Source organism: Dermacentor albipictus, chromosome 7, assembly GCF_038994185.2.
Source record: "Dermacentor albipictus isolate Rhodes 1998 colony chromosome 7, USDA_Dalb.pri_finalv2, whole genome shotgun sequence".
Taxonomy (NCBI): domain Eukaryota; kingdom Metazoa; phylum Arthropoda; class Arachnida; order Ixodida; family Ixodidae; genus Dermacentor; species Dermacentor albipictus.
This window is the reverse complement of record NC_091827.1, coordinates 34,112,627-34,128,439: the sequence shown is the minus strand read 5'-3', so window position 1 is coordinate 34,128,439 and position 15,813 is coordinate 34,112,627. Positions and strand designations below refer to the sequence as shown.

The following is a 15,813-nucleotide window of genomic DNA, read 5'->3' as shown; positions in this document are numbered from 1 at the left end:
TGTAGCGGCTGCCGCATGGCCACCGATGGCGGCTGGCGCAGGCTTCAAGCGCTCCGTGGTTAAAAGTTTTATGTCATGAACTCTTGTCTAGATACATGGGAATGGAGAACTTGTGTTGCGTGGAATCCACTGTGCCAAATGTGGTCAATTCTGTTAAAGGGTTAAAAATCCTGTAGATTGTAAAGAACACATTGTTTATTTAGGCCATCAGTTCTTTTTACAAAAATTGTTACAAGTTGCAAAATAAGGAAACTGAAGCATCAAGTCTATAAATCTGTAACTCAACATAAAAAAAAAACATCACAATTATTTAACTGCACCTAGTGAGCAGACAAAATTTATGCATTATATGTTGCTCTGAAATGTGCCACTAAACTGTGAGCAGGATTTTTGCAGAACACTTCCACTAAACACTGTAGTATTTTCGTGTAAGCTGTAAACTCGTAGATCGCATGTACCCACTTGAGATGCCTTTACATATGCAGTTTACAGAACTGCGATACCTGTATAGAGGTGCTGAGTTACAAATTCATAAACTTAGCGCTTCACTTTCTTTTTAGCTTACTAAATTTCAGCAATATTGGTAAAAGTTATAAGGCCATTAATCAAAAGTCTCTAATTCCCACAACTAGTAGGATTTGGCTCTCTTAAACCCAGTAATATTCATTTGAATTGCTTAAGCGAGTGTGTAATGGGACAATTTCTGTTTCGCATGTATTTTAATAGGGAAATGGACCAGAGGTAGAGATTCGTTTTAAAGGCCAACTGCACTTAAATTTTACTTAAGAGGAAGCTTTAGCTCGGGCCCAACTCCGACGCGGCCTATTCAAATACATGTAAAAACGCAAAAACGTTTTTCTGAGATAACCCCTGGACCGATTTTAATGAAATTTGTTGCATTTGAGAGAGAAAGTTAAATTCTAGTGACTGTTGGAAGCGGAATTTCGATTTAGGGCTTGAATTTTGTGGAAAAGATTTTCAAAAATTCAAAAGTTTGAAAAAAATAGAAGCACGAAGTTTACAAACTAATAGCTCTGCATGAAAAACAGATATCGCGATTCTGTAAACGGCATCCATTAGACCATTCAAAGCGGACAAATTTGTTAGGTCAGTTTACATCTAACGTGAATTTGTTACGTTGTTTACGAGGGTTCTGCAAAACTTGTAATTACACATTTCCCCATTTTTTGAGGTTCATGTGTAACATATCAATTTTGTCCGCTTTAGATGTGCTATCAGGTACAATTTACAGAATTGCGATATCATTTTTTCTTGCTGAGTTACGGAGTTGTAAACTTGATAGTTTCGTTTTCTGAAAATTTGCGATTTTTGCCAAATTTTTATTAAAAATTGACGACCTAAATCGCAAATTCGAAACCAACAGTCACTAGATTTTAAGTTTTTCTTTTAAATGCAGCAAACCCCGTCAAATTTGGTGCAGTGGTTGCCTAGAAAAACGAATTCTCCTTTTACATGTATTTAGATAGGAGCACCCGAGCTAAATTGATTATAAATTTTCTATACATTATAAGGTCTGGCACTGCTCTTCCTGCCCAGCGTAGTACTTGCGCTCCACAAGTTCATTAAAAAAAAATCTGGGGACACCTAAGCACTTCGAGTTGTGAATGCAAAAACATTAATGTCTAATGGACGCCACTGAGTGGTTCTTAAAGTTATGAACGCCTTGCGGCCAAGCAAGCGTGTTGAGACGCTTGGCCAATGCCTCCCAGATAGCACAAAGCCGGTGCACTTCGATCCGCGATGCCATATGCTACCTTGCCCGACTGCCATGGAATCTAATGGGAACGTTCCCAAGTAAGGGGCAGTGATTTTGACGTCACTGCTTTTGTCACGCCGGGTTTGGCAACGGAAATTTCGGTCCAAGTAACATGATGTCGTAAAGCAGAGTGCACAGGCCTGCCATCTAGGAGGCACTGGTTTAACCCAGTGAATAAGACACCTGACTTCTGAACGTGAGGTCATAGGTTCAAAACTTGCTACTGTTTTTCCTTTCGAATTTACTTAAATTTTTTTTATAAATTAACTTATTTATAATGATTGCCGAAGTGAAGTTAGAATGCAGGCAAGAGCTTGCGCAGACAAGGAATGCACGGTAACACGGGTTTCCAAGAGCGAGGGTGGCGTCGCGGTGATGTACCCTCCCCTTGTGCAACACATGGCCCACCAGCACAGCACAACATGTCCCCTTTCGGCTGCTCTGCCCCCTCAAGGCACGCAAGTGACATGGCGTTGCAGCCAATGGGAATTTAGATGCCGTTTCGCTGCTACAGACGCTGGGTTTTTCACTCAACGGGCCATTTGATGCTTTCACACCAAAATAATAAAGGGAAACAGCAGTGAAGAACTCAACATGAAATGCTTTCTACTGCTGGATCTTGCAATGAGCTGGCAGACACTGCCCGTCAAAAATTCTGCATCCTACAAATCAAAGCATTAGTTGTTAATCTGTTTCACACAAAGTATGAAATGCTACAGAGGCTAGAGCATTTTTTTCACACCATTTGCATTCGCAACCAAATAAACAGTGCTCACTACATAATGGCGAGAAAGCGGAATGTGCTACATAATTTGGCAAAAGGCTGATTTTACATGTTATAGTCGCAATACTTTTGAAGCACTTGTCACAATTGTCACATTGCAGACCTGTGTGACAGCAAGAAATCAGAATGTGCAATGTAATTTGGTGCAATGTTGATCTCAGATGCTGTAATTACAATATTTGACACACTTGTCACAAGAGATGTCACATATCTGAACCTTCTAGCCATGGCACGACGAGTGGAGCGACACATTTGTACAATTGCACCTACTGCAGAGCTTCCACAGCACATTCACGGCCAAAAGGTAGTGCATTACACACTGGAGACTCAAGGTACACAAATAATAACATAACTCCATTCATTATAGTTCTAATATACCAAGAACATATTCCATATAAGACATTGCATATCAAAGCCCTGTTTTCTATGAAACGTGTAAAACGATACATTTCTGTACTGCATTACTTGCATAACCTTCGTAGCATTCCCTGTTATGAGTGAAATGGAGCATAGTTACAAAATGTTAATGTACCAAACCTCTGTGCATTTTGTTTATGTCCTTGTACTGCAAACGAGACAAACGGGTCACAGGAAGATGAAGAGTTGAACTGCTCGACAGTGGGTAAACAAGAGAAGCTGTATAGTTTGATGCCCATGTTTCTGACAAGGGGACTGTCCGACAACACAAGTCTTCTTGTCAAAATGCTGGCTCCAGGCTTACCTTGCTTGCCCTCTGTTGATCAATTCTTGCACTAAATGTGACACTTTAAATATCACAAAACATTTGGAGCACACCTAAGCTTTGCCTTTAAAAGTGGAATGTGATACCATTCAAAGATCCCCGAGTGCTTCTCAAGCTTCCCGCAAACCGTAGTGTATGGAACCGTAATGTTTACTGGGACATGCTGGCAGTGAATGCTAAGCACGAAGGCAGGCTTTCTGGTAGAAACGCAGCATCCTGCGCGGACCGCGATGCGGCGGAGGCAAGCGCCATCTGGAGGTTTTGCAAGGAAATGGACACACAGCTCCACGGCGTTCAAGGTTTGCATGCACCGGTGCATGCAAGCCGTGACTTGTCTATGAATGGTAGAAATGCTGGAAAGGGGGTTTGTTTGAGTTCTTGCACAACATAATTATGTTTTCCAGTATATTCAAATTACAATCCGACACTACCATGTCTGTAGGTTGTGAGTGAGTCGTACTTTACGATTTTTCTGCATATTTTAGCTTCAGAAATTCAATTAATTCAATAAGTTCCCTACGCCATACGGATGGCCTGGGTATGTGTGGTTTGAAATTCTTTTTGCCGAAACAACGTCCGATGCTGGATGCCGACGCCAGTGCCAGATTTCCTGTGACACAGGGCCCTTAGTGCTATTGAGTTAATAGTGTACAAATTTCAACAATATTTATTCAAATGTATAGTGAGAGATTAACAATGCCACGAAACTCCAGCAGAGGACAGTTAAGGTTTGCACAATTGTATTTCGCAATGAAGCGTGAGAAATGCGACCGCAATGAGTATATTACATATGGAAGGTGTCGGACCGTGCAACACTGCTCAACGATCATGGTGCATACGTTTGCTTCGACTCCTGCTGTCCGACCCATGGCGAGATGAGGATGACTGGTGATCATGAGAACGCTTGTGGCTTCTGTCCTTCTCTCTCCGTTCATCTCTGTGATCTCTCTCGCGACTTCTTTCCTGGTACTCATCCCTGTGGCTTTTCCTGTCCTGGTCTCGGTGACTGCTTCTATGACTGTCGGTATGTTTTTCTCTATGGCTGTCACCGTGTCTGTTGAACCTGTGTCCATCGCTGCGGCTATCCTTGTGGCTATCCTTGAGGCTATCCTTGTGGCCATCCTTGTGGCCATCCCTGTGCCTTTCCTTGTGGCTTTCCTTCTTTCTGTCCTTCTGGCTACGCTCGCTTCGTTCCTTTTGCTTGGCACCTTCCCCACCTTCCTCACTGTCGCTCCACACTAAATCGTACTGACCCCCGGCACCACCGCGCCGTGCCGTATCTTTCAGCTCATAACGAGCACCTTTGGGTCTCTTACCATCCCGCTCGTCATTGATGTACTCCACCCCTCGACCTTTTCCTTTCCAGCGCAGCTTCGCCACCGACTGGCTGAAGTCGACGTGGATACGGCGGTCATCTATGAGCACGTTGTCCATCTTGAAGTACGCGTTCTCGCAATGCTCCCGCTGCTCGAACTCGATGAAGGCGTACTGCAGGGAGTCGCCCGTCTTGCGGTCGCGTATGACCTCGCAGCTCTTGACGGGGCCGAAGCGGCTGAAGATGATCTCCAGGTCCTCGTCCGTCGTCACCGGGTTCAGCTTGCAGACGAACAGCACGTTCTCCGGCGGCGCGGCTTCGACGTCCGGCAGGTCTCCGATCATCTCCAGCACCGTGGCTCGCGCGCGGGCCTCCTTGGTCTTGATTTCTTCCTCGATCTCCTCCATGCTGCGCCCCTGCGTGTCGTCAACGATCTCGTGCGCTCCGATCCGGTCGCTCCGAAGCATCTCCAGCGTCGGCTCGGGCGACGCGTCGGGGAGCTCGAGTCCCTCGGGGTCGTCGAACGGGTCGTGCAGGACCACGGTGTGGCAGATGCGTATGTCCTGGTAAGGCCGGCCTTCGCCGTCGCACACTGCCGCGTTGATTCGCTCGATCGTCTCGAAGCCCTCGGCGACGCATCCGAAGACGCTGTGCTGACCGTCGAGGGAGTCCAAGTTCTCTCCCAGCGTGATGATGAACTGCGAGCCGTGGAGGCCCTCGTCGCTGCCCACCATCGACAGCGTTCCCAGCTTGAGGTGCTTCAGGCGCGGTTTCTTTTCCATCTCGAAGTAACGGGCTTGGTCGCCGTACAGCTTGGCGAACATGGACTCACCGCCGCGGCCGGTGCCGCTCGGGTCGCCGGCTTGGGCCACGAAGTTCTGCTCGACTCTGTGGAAGAGGCCGAGGTTGTAGTACTTGAGCTTGCACAGCTTCAGAAAGTTGAGGCACGTCCGCGGTCGCTCCGTCGTGTAGAGATCGACCGTCAGGTCGCCCAGCGTCGTTTCGATCACGACAGCCATAGTTCACCGGCGCGCTCGGAAGCACGTCGCTGCTGAAACCTCTGGCTCTCGACGCCTTCAGCACTGCTGGCAGTTCATTATTTCACTCGCGTTCCAATTCAATACAAGAGAGCGACCGGCGCAAGATCAACGATTTCGTTCACGAGTGAGTAAACGTCAAAATTGGAACTGATGTTAATTACGACGGTAATGATGTCGATAGCAGTGGCATAACCGAAAGGGCCAGAACAAAACATGTTTTGCTTATGCTCTTTTATCGTGCGAATGAGATGCAAGTTTGTAAATTAAGTGATTCACGAATGAATAGCATCCTCTGTATCGTGGAACAGAATTTAGATTGCCCTGTGCCATAGAGTATTTGAGCATGTTTATGAATCTCTGGCGCAGCACTAACCAATTGACCACTTGCAGAAGTCGGAGCGCCACCTAGCGCGAAAAACGGGAAGCTTGCGCCTCGCCGCTTGGTTGGAAAACATCCCGGCTCCAGCCTTGCTTTGGTACGGCGGCATCGAGTGGCGACTTTGTGTTTGCAGCGCTTCTTTCACGTTTTGTGAAAGCGCCGACATTCTTTGGTAGTTGCCATATATGACCTGCCTTAAATATGCTTGAAGAGGACTTCATTTTCTTGCCGTTTTTGCAAATGTGACGGACAGCTGACTTCTCAGAGCGCTGGATAATGAGCGACAATGCGTGGGGTTATCTTCATGCCAACACTTCGTCCGTTTGTCAGGCACACCGCCGATGGGCTTTAAAAAAATAGGGTTAAGTTAAGCACATAAAACTTAACGTAAACACTGTGGACCTTCCACTTGGCCTCATAGGGGCTACGTACACGCCATCCATGAAGTCAGGCATCTACGTGGTTACAGCATGGTTCACAAAAACCATTGGCGACATTGCCGGAGAGCACTGTGAATGTGTGGCCGGATGAGTGCTTTATGCCTGTCGCATTCCCCGAACTCTTAGTTGTTGCATGGAACAACAGATGTACACGTTCTAGCTTGCAAATTTGATATTCATCTCGTGCTGTTTCGCCAAACTGCTGTGTTGCATGCTTGTGGTTTACGAAGCCGTTTCCCAAATTTCGCATGCGCTATATGTACGCGGTAGGTTATTCAGTGTTTTTGCGAGCGCTAAGGCCTCAACGCTCACGCCAACCTATTTTATTATATGTTATATTAGCTTAAATATGGGCAGCCTGTGCGTCCGCAGGCCAGTACGCTCGCGCTCACTCGCGAATACTCATCAAGGCAGATAGTTTGACGAATTGGTTCGAAGTCATGTTGGAAGAGAGTGTAACACAGCTGACATGTACGGAAAAAAAGAAGATGAGCGCAGACTCACAAATGACATGACGTACATAGACTGGCCGCATCTGTTTGCGCCGTTCTTCACAAATCGCTTAATCGTACTCGCATGTACTCAGGGTCACTCAGTGACGAGCGCGAAGGAAAACTGCATTATTTATATTTTACAGCCTCAGCGAGCCCTGCCAGCACGTCGATGGCCTTCTGTTCAGCGTTGCAGAACTGGCAGGAGATGACAAGGGAATAGAAGTCGCCTGCATGAGCCACAGATCCTAGAATGCACTGTTAGCTGCCGCGGCGTGCCGTCCGGGTTCGACCGCTTCACCGCTGCCGTCCACAAACTTCTCCACTTTAACCTTCGCGGGCGGAAATCTGAAGAAATTACTATTTCCATTTTCATAATAATAGCTCGTGCACCCGAAAGCGACTCAGTTGGCCGGCATGTCACGCACGAGCTAGGGTGGCTAGACACCCTACCCGAGCAGCGCAGTTTGCTTTCCAACCACGGAGACGGCGCTCACGAAGCGCCGCCTCGCGGCCGGTTTTGGCGCATGCGCAGTCGTACTTCTGCAAGTGGTCATTGCCTGTTTTGCCATGAAAACGCAAAGAAATGCCCGGTGGTTTTTTTTCTATGCTTCATTTTTCAGACGTCGAAACACGAAAACTACAGAATGATGCAAGATAAGATCGGGCACCAAAGAATACATAGCTCAGCCACGTACCGCCCGCTAACAAAAATGTACCCCGCCCCACTAATACGCATGGGCCACATGCATGGGGGAAGGGTTGGAGTTTGATATTGCACACGACGATGGATGCACAGCTCCACAGTAAGAGCTGCGCAAGTAAGTGTGTGCGTGCAGCAAGATTGAACAAATTCTTTTTTTTTTTCTTTATTGCCGACTTCAACACGTCAGTTTACAAATCAGTCCGCGCGAAGAACACAACACGTATGTTAAAAAAAACGTCACCCTCACTTAGGGTTACGTGATGAGATTAAAATTCACGCATGTGTAGCAAAGCTTCCATTCTTGGAAGCCACTCAGGCACTGGGTCTTGTATCTTGTAGCCTTCAATAGCTCTGCTAACAGATTCACAAAAATACTGTCTTATGGGCCTGGCATCAATGTCTGCGTGGCTGACCGCCATCCTGGATCGCCAAATACTGTGCAGGCCCAATATCATAATCATGTCAAAAGGAATCCCGTCTTCACTCTCAACGGGCAGAAATCTAATTCCGAAAGCATCAACCGGTAAGTCTTTTTTAATCGTGCGTTGGAGAATGTCCCAAAAGAAAAGTGCTCCCCAACAATCTAAGAAAACATGTTCGATAGTTTCCGGCTTCCGGCATATGAAACAATGATTTCCCCAAGGCACAAAGAAACCCTTCGCTTCCAAATACGTCTTGACTTCAAGAGTGTTCGTATGGAGCTTAAAGAAGAAACTTTTAACTCCGCCTGGTACAGTCATTCTTTTCACACGTTTTAGAACTGACTGCCATGGACCTGCACAGTACATCGACCTGTACAACGGTACCGGAAGAAAGACCTCACACAGGTCCTTATAAAGTTTCTTTCGCGAAACCACTGACAAATATTCAAACGAAAATCGCACTTGCAAGACGCGACATGCCATGTACACCTCTTTAAGGAAGCCAAAAATGCTCCCTTGCATACTCTCCGAACTAACAACCAAATTTGGCAAAACCCTGCCCAACCTAACCTGACACATAGTTCGCAAAAAGGGGTCATTCGTGTCACGAAAAAACATAAATCGGTTAACCAACTGGCGCAGATATAGATGGGCCAAACCTAGTCCTCCAGAGCGGACGCGGTGAAACAGATTGGTGCGTCGTGTCCGCTCCCAAGTGCTTCCCCACACAAAAACCGCAAATACACGGTGCAGCTTCTGCACATTGACGCGTGAACAATGAATTGCTTGCAAGACATACCACAGCTTGGTTACAAAAAAAAGGTTACAAATTGTGGCACGCGCGAAAATAGACCAGCTGAAGCCTTTGAGCCTGTCGGCCTTCTCACGCATTTCAGCAACTTGGCCTTTCCAATATGGCTCGATCACTGTCGCGATAATTCTCCAGCGGCACTCCTAAATATTTTACTGGGGTTGCTGTCCAAGTCATATTTGCGAAATTCGTTGGGGTTAAGGGCCAGTCGCCGTGCCAGAACCCCAAACACTTGGCCCAGTTCACAGCACTCCCGCTCACAGAACAAAAGTCTTTCACAATTTGAACCACAACACGAACGCTTTCGTAGTCAGCACAGAATACGGCAATGTCATCAGCATACGCGAGAATGCGGACCTCCGCCGCATGCAAACGAAAACCATGAACGCTGTTGTTTTCAATAACACTCAAACAAAAAGGTTCAATATACAAACAAAAAAGCAGTGGTGACAGGGGGCAACCCTGACGCACAGAGCGTTGCACTTGGATGCGCGCTCCCACCCCCTTATTTACTAACAACCGCGTTGTGCATCCTCTGTACGCCATGGCTACGCCTTGGCGGATGACTGATCCAACATTAACGTGCTCTAAAACAGAGAACAAGAGGTCATGCGGCGCCCTGTCGAAGGCTTTCTCTAAATCGAGCTGGAGCATTGCGATGCTTTGATGCAAAGCATCGCAACACTCGAGCACGGACCGGGCTGTGTGTATGTTGGTATATATGGTGCGACCTTTGATACCACAGGTCTGATGTGGTCCCACTAATTCTTGCATCACGGCTTGGAGTCTTTTAGCCAGAATTTTCATGAAGATCTTGTAGTCTACATTAGTCAGGGATATGGGTCGGTAAGCGGTAACCTGTCGCAGTTTAGCTTCATCTTCGCTTTTTGGTATTAAAATTGTATGGGATGTTAAAAATGAAGGGGGAAGCATGTCCTTGTCATAAGCCTCATTAAACAGTGTAGCCAAAACCGGTGCTAAATCATCTTTGAATGCCTTATAAAGCGGTGCTACTAGCCCGTCTGGTCATGGAGACTTTCCCGGGTTGAGGTCTTCTATGGCTTTCCGCACTTCTTCTGTTGAAATGGGCAGTTCTAGCCGCTCTTTCGTATCATCACTAAGCCGCGGCATTAAAGAGAGGAAACGGGTCTTGAAGTCTTCGGTTCTTACTTTGGTGTAACCAAAGAGCCCGCTGTAGTATTCATAAAAGGCCCTTTCTATATTTCTTTTGTCTACGTAGATTACACCGTTCCACTCTATTTTTGGTATGTCATTCTTGCGGGCGTGCCTTTTTTCTAAGCCGAGAGCACGTTTTGTGGGCATTTCGCCCGCTATCAGCCGCTGTGCCCTCGCCCTCACGATCGCTCCTCGATATCGCTCCGTATCTATTGCCTCTAGTTTCTGCTTGACGGTGCGCATTTCTTCGGTGCAAGTGCCTGGCTGCTTTCCTTCTTGCATTATCAAAAACTTTAGGTCATCTCTCAGCGTGTTTTCCTGCAGCCTTTGCTTTTGCTTTATAGCGCACGATCGTTCAATTGCCATCATTTTCATTGCCTGCTTAAATCTTTCCCATTTCGCTCCCAGAAGTTCGTTGTCCTCCATTGGCAGTTCATGTATCGCCGACGTAACGCGATCCACGAAGATATCATCGTTTAGAAGCTTCTCATTAAGTTTCCAGTTTTCCCACACAAATTTGCTTTTCGTTCCTTGTCTTTTACCTACATGGAATACAACAAGACAATGGTCACTGAACGGCACTGGTTGTACGCTGTATTCGCTGCAGTACGGTATCAGTTCAACAGATACGTACGCCCGATCCAGACGCGCGTGACTCGTTCCTTGGTAATGGGTAAACCGAACGCCAGAACCACATCCGAGACAATCACCAACATCCTCTAGATGACAGCGGTCAATTATGTCACCCAAACAGGCTGTACTCGCATCCCGATGGGCGTCGCACTGGTTTTGTCGCGTGCCATGCTTACGCAGTTGAAATCGCCAATTAAGACGAGCAGACGGTCTGTGTCACAATGGTTGCCGACTGTCTCAAAAAGGTTTCGCCTCTCTGCCATGTTAGTGTGTGCGTAAATACAGATAATACGCAATTCCACACCAGCAAGTGTGATGTCACAGACAATCCATCGACCGAAAACGCAAGTCTCAACTCTTTCCACAATCGCTCCCAGAGACTGGCGAATCAACAGCATGCAACCTGCCGAGGCACCCACGGCATGAGACACGCAAACATCATACCGACTACTGAACGAGAGCACCATTCTGTCGGTCTGGTCTTGACTCTCGATTTTGGTTTCTTGTATCGCTACGATATCCAATTCCTGCTCAGTCACGAGTCTCAGCAGCTGATTTTGCCTCCTCCTGGATGAAAGACCCCTGACATTAAGCGTGGCTACTACGAGGTGTCTTTCAAATGCCGCCATCGTTAAGCAAGACCAGGCCGCCAGTACGGCGCTTACCTTCATGCGCACAACGCCGCGCCGTGCAGTGCCGTCCCTCCATTATTAGGTCTTCGGGTTGTCGTCGCGAGGAAGCGACGACGATCGTTGCCCGCTGGTGACACGCTGCTTTTTCCCTTCACCTACGCCCCACTGGCGGTCTAGGAGACGCAGTCGTTGCTCCTGGCTCATTGCACTGACATCGTCGTGGCGTCGTTTCGCAGCCGCAGGGTCAGACTCCATGGGTTCCTCGTTGCTTTTTTCAGAAGGGCGTGGTATATCTTGCGATGAATTGGTATCCATGCTCGTGGTTGCCGACTTGGGGGTGCTGGGCGCTGACTCACGAGTCCCTGGCATGGCGCCTTCCTTTTCATCGCTCAGCGCTGCGGCCGATTGGCTCTCGACCACTGGGTTGGAGGCAGCTTGCTCAGCTTCATCCTCGTCCATGTGCAGCTCACTATTATCGCCGAATGTTCCTCGAGTCGCGGCGCGGGCGTATGACTTCGTGCATTCAGCCTCTTCATGCCCGAAGGCGTGGCACTCGCTGCACTTGGGCACCTTGCAGTCCCGCCTAATGTGGCCTGTGTTGCGGCAGCGGAGACATATCGGCGCACGCCCGGGCACGACGACTAATACTGTCCCGTTCCCGATACGCAGCTGATGGGGTATGCGCTCGAGGCTTGCACCTTCTCGAAGAACCAGCCGCACAACACGAGTAGTCGAGTCGGCGTTTACAAACCCGCCGGTCTTCCATCTATCGCTCGAAACTTCTTTCACTTCGCCGTACTCGGCGAACGCCCGCCTCAGAGTTTCGTTGCTGACGTTGAAGGCACACCAATGCACCTTCAGCCGCACTTCCTGCCTTTCAGGGTCAAAGACAACGCAAGTCTTCCCTTTAACAACAATATGCCCGATGTCGAGCAACTTTTTCTTGGCTTCTTCACTACGGAAGTTGACTAACCAGACGTGCGACATCTGGTACGCTCCGATACCGCCCACCTGTTCAATGACGCCGGCTTCTGTCATCGGCTGGCGGAAATCTTCTATCCTGTAAGGCCTTCCAGCGGTGTCGCAGTGAAGAACAACCATTGTTTTCAGTCCTTCTCCGGTTGGCAGCGGCGGCAGTACAATCCTGTAATCTTTCAGGCCGTCCAAAAACGATGTTCCGCGGCCAGAATCGGCCGTTATCACAGCTCGCGAAGAGCCAGCCATCCTGCGTCCTTTCACGACCGTGGTCGGAAGCAGAATCATTTTGAACAAATTCAAGATGCCATTTACTATGCGCTTGCGTCTTATATAAGGCAGAAAATGCAGGCTGCCAATTAGTGCCAGTGGAGCACCCTATAATTTTAATGTTTTGCGGGTAATTCTGCATAGAAAAAAAATTTTAATGCATGCATACTGAGTTTGTGATTGATTCGCAGATATCTTTTAGTTCAAAACTTGCATTTGTTATGGGTAATCGTTTTTGATGGCTATTTTAGTAGTGTGCAGATTACAGACAGTAGTCCTTTTTTTATTTTATCGCTAGTTTAGTTGCTGAATGGCTGTTATTTCTTAATGTGCACTGACGCACGGTGATTACAAGAGCATAAATTCATCTACGGCTTTATTACTTCTTTTCAACTACGTTGAAGTGAATGAACTGCTCCTATTACTTAAACTTCATATTTCGCGGGCTTTCTTTCAGAATTCGAAAAAGCTTTTGTGGAGCATTTTGCTGAGCAATAGAAAGCTGGATCAGGAATTTTTCAGTATAATCTGCAATTTCCTCGTAGGAACTTTTGCTCTGAATATATTTGAGCAGATGATTAATTAAAAATAATTAACTAACTACACAATTAGGCAAAATACAAAAGATATTCCGACTTACTCCAAGCGATGGCAAACAACATATTACCTTCGTTCTGTCTATAATTACATGGCACTTGCAGATTTTAAAAAAATTGGCACAAGCCAGCTGCATGGGACGCCAGCACAACACCCTACACTTGCAGCCTGGCCATCCAGCAGCTACACGGCTGCGACACAGGTTGCATTGCCCAACTGTTATCTGGTCGACATACACCACACCGGTTCACGAAAAATGTTGTGGAACTCTCCTACATACGGCTTTGCTGTTAAAGAGTGTATTAATCACCTCCCTGACATATTGAAGACAGTGATGATAGGAAAACCTCAAGACTTCAATGGAGTGCAAATGACAACACCTGGGGATCAGATGGCTGGATCATGCAGGCTGCTAACATGAACTTAACTACATAAGCAATATATACCACGCAGTGGGACACATTTACTCATACACTGCATTAAACTGATGCAGTGCATGTGGTACATATGTGCAAAGCAAACTTGTGAAGTCGGTACAATTTCCGGTCAGTTCTTGCACTGCACACAATTAAGTTGTCTAATCAGTTGAGCCCTGATCTATACAGCCACTGCAGTATCGGATCGGTGGCAGCCACGCATATATATATACACCACACATGTGGTATATATGGTATACATGGTACGCATGGTATATATTGGTATATATGGTATGCAGGGGGTGGTGTGGAACTGCACCCCCTGCCCCCCACCCGCACTTCCTATCTACTCCTAACCAAATCTAACCTAACCTGAGCACCCAGTACTCAGCTGACTGCAGCTAACTGCAGCCACCACACAAGGCGACCAAATTCAATCCTTGCTCCTGTATGGTGTTGGCAGCCAGCAAGCTCCTGGACCGAGGTGTCGCAGCACATCATACGTCTCTTTAAAATAGAGTTTATTACTTGTTGGACATCTCGAAGAGGCAGTGCCAGATGACAAAGACAAAAATTAAGCAGGAAAGACACAGAAGAGCACTGTCCTGTGTCTTTCCTGCTCTCTGTCTTCGTCGCCTTGTGCTATACCCCCTTGAGATTTTCAACCAGTACCAACTTGCCCAAATGCCAATTCTTCTTATTACTTGTGCTTGGCTCACTAGTGCAACCAGGATCAGTTATACTGTTCAGAAGCTCGTGGAGCTGTAAACAACACTTGGCCGAATCACATATACCATATTGCATATACGGATCACATATATCACAACTCGCAAGAGAACACTGACAAACTTACTAGAAGTGGTATTTGTGTTGGTTTTATAATCATAAACGCAATCGAACATCATTATTGCAAAGTTGCATCTAGCACAAAATTATGTTTGTTACATTAATTTTCATTAACAAAAATTAACACTAGTACTGACGAGAAAATTTTAGACTTATTTCACTGTATCCACGTTTGAAGTTCACCTTTATACCATGGAGAGCACATCTTGCCAGGAGAGAAAAGGGTTGCAGGCCACACAGTATTTTTTCAAACATTATTATATTTAATGTGCAACAAAGAAAGGAGGCTCTTACAGGATGATTTGTCCATAAGCAACAGTCAACAATTTCTGGGAACTGTAATGTATGCGCACGTGTACAAAGGCAACCTCTTTCTTTAAAAAAAAATTGCCTCGTAACAATAATCACATTTACTACACAAGTGATCCATAACCAAGGCTTTGCCACATTGCCTTGGGTTAAAGTTCGATAAACTTAGCAAAGGTTTTTTTCACACTGTTATGGATGGGCAGATATAAAATCTTCTTCTTTTCTTTTAACCAACAGAACATATATTCAATAATTAAAGTGCTGAACCACAAAAAAAGTACTCACTTCACACATTATAAAATCTGCACTTATCAAATAGTCACAAATAATAAATCCAATAATGTGCCTGGACGATGCAGCCATATGGCTAAGTCTTTGAAGGTGTGCTAAGCAGGCTTCGTTCCATGCATGCAATGTGCGAGTGTCCACACAAGTGACAAACATTTAAAGCAACATTAGAATCAGTTTAGACCAATAAGGTATTTATTAAAAACTCTATTTTAGTTCATTTCGCACTAATTAAGGGTTTCATTATCAGAAAGCACAATAAAGTCCAAACTATTAATTTTTGTTAATGTTCGCACCAAAATCTTAGCGCCTTAAGGTCCGTTAACATCAAAAGATTTCAAAGTATTTTTTAATAATTTAGTAATTTAATAATTTTAATCATTCTTAAAATTTTAATCATTTCATAAAATTTAATAGTTTAGAATACAATGTAGCCTACCTTAAGGCAGGCTACCTTAAACAATTAATTAGGTAGGCTAGGGTATACGGTGTCAGAATCAAACATCATGGTGAGCTAATGAGATGCTCAAGGCAGCACTGTCACATGTGTTTTGTTTTTGCATCTTTGCTGGTTCATCAAGCCATTTCTCACAGTAAGAGTGGCCTTTTTGGCATTCCAGAAACATGCATTACTATTACAGCGCGACTTATTTAACTCTTTATCATCCCCTTAAACCAACAATATTCTCTTCAGTACTGCTGCAATCCCTTCTCTTCTTTGCCTCGTTCTGACGACTCGTCCTCATCCTCATACCTGCATAACT

The 15,813-nt window shown here is 46.1% G+C and overlaps 2 protein-coding genes across 2 annotated transcripts; both read right to left on the bottom strand.

The window, feature by feature from the left end:
- Positions 1–3,952: 3,952 nt before the first annotated feature.
- LOC139047785 (peptidyl-prolyl cis-trans isomerase sig-7) lies at positions 3,953–5,917 on the bottom strand. Its single transcript, XM_070521867.1, has one exon. It carries the CDS (start codon positions 5,635–5,637, stop codon positions 4,123–4,125), a length of 1,515 nt encoding a protein of 504 aa, XP_070377968.1. The 5' UTR covers positions 5,638–5,917; the 3' UTR covers positions 3,953–4,122.
- A 2,013-nt stretch (positions 5,918–7,930) lies between these two features.
- LOC139047782 (uncharacterized) lies at positions 7,931–12,612 on the bottom strand. Its single transcript, XM_070521855.1, has one exon. The coding sequence runs from the start codon at positions 12,609–12,611 to the stop codon at positions 11,427–11,429; it is 1,185 nt and encodes a 394-aa protein (XP_070377956.1). The 5' UTR covers position 12,612; the 3' UTR covers positions 7,931–11,426.
- Between the last annotated feature and the right edge of the window lie 3,201 nt (positions 12,613–15,813).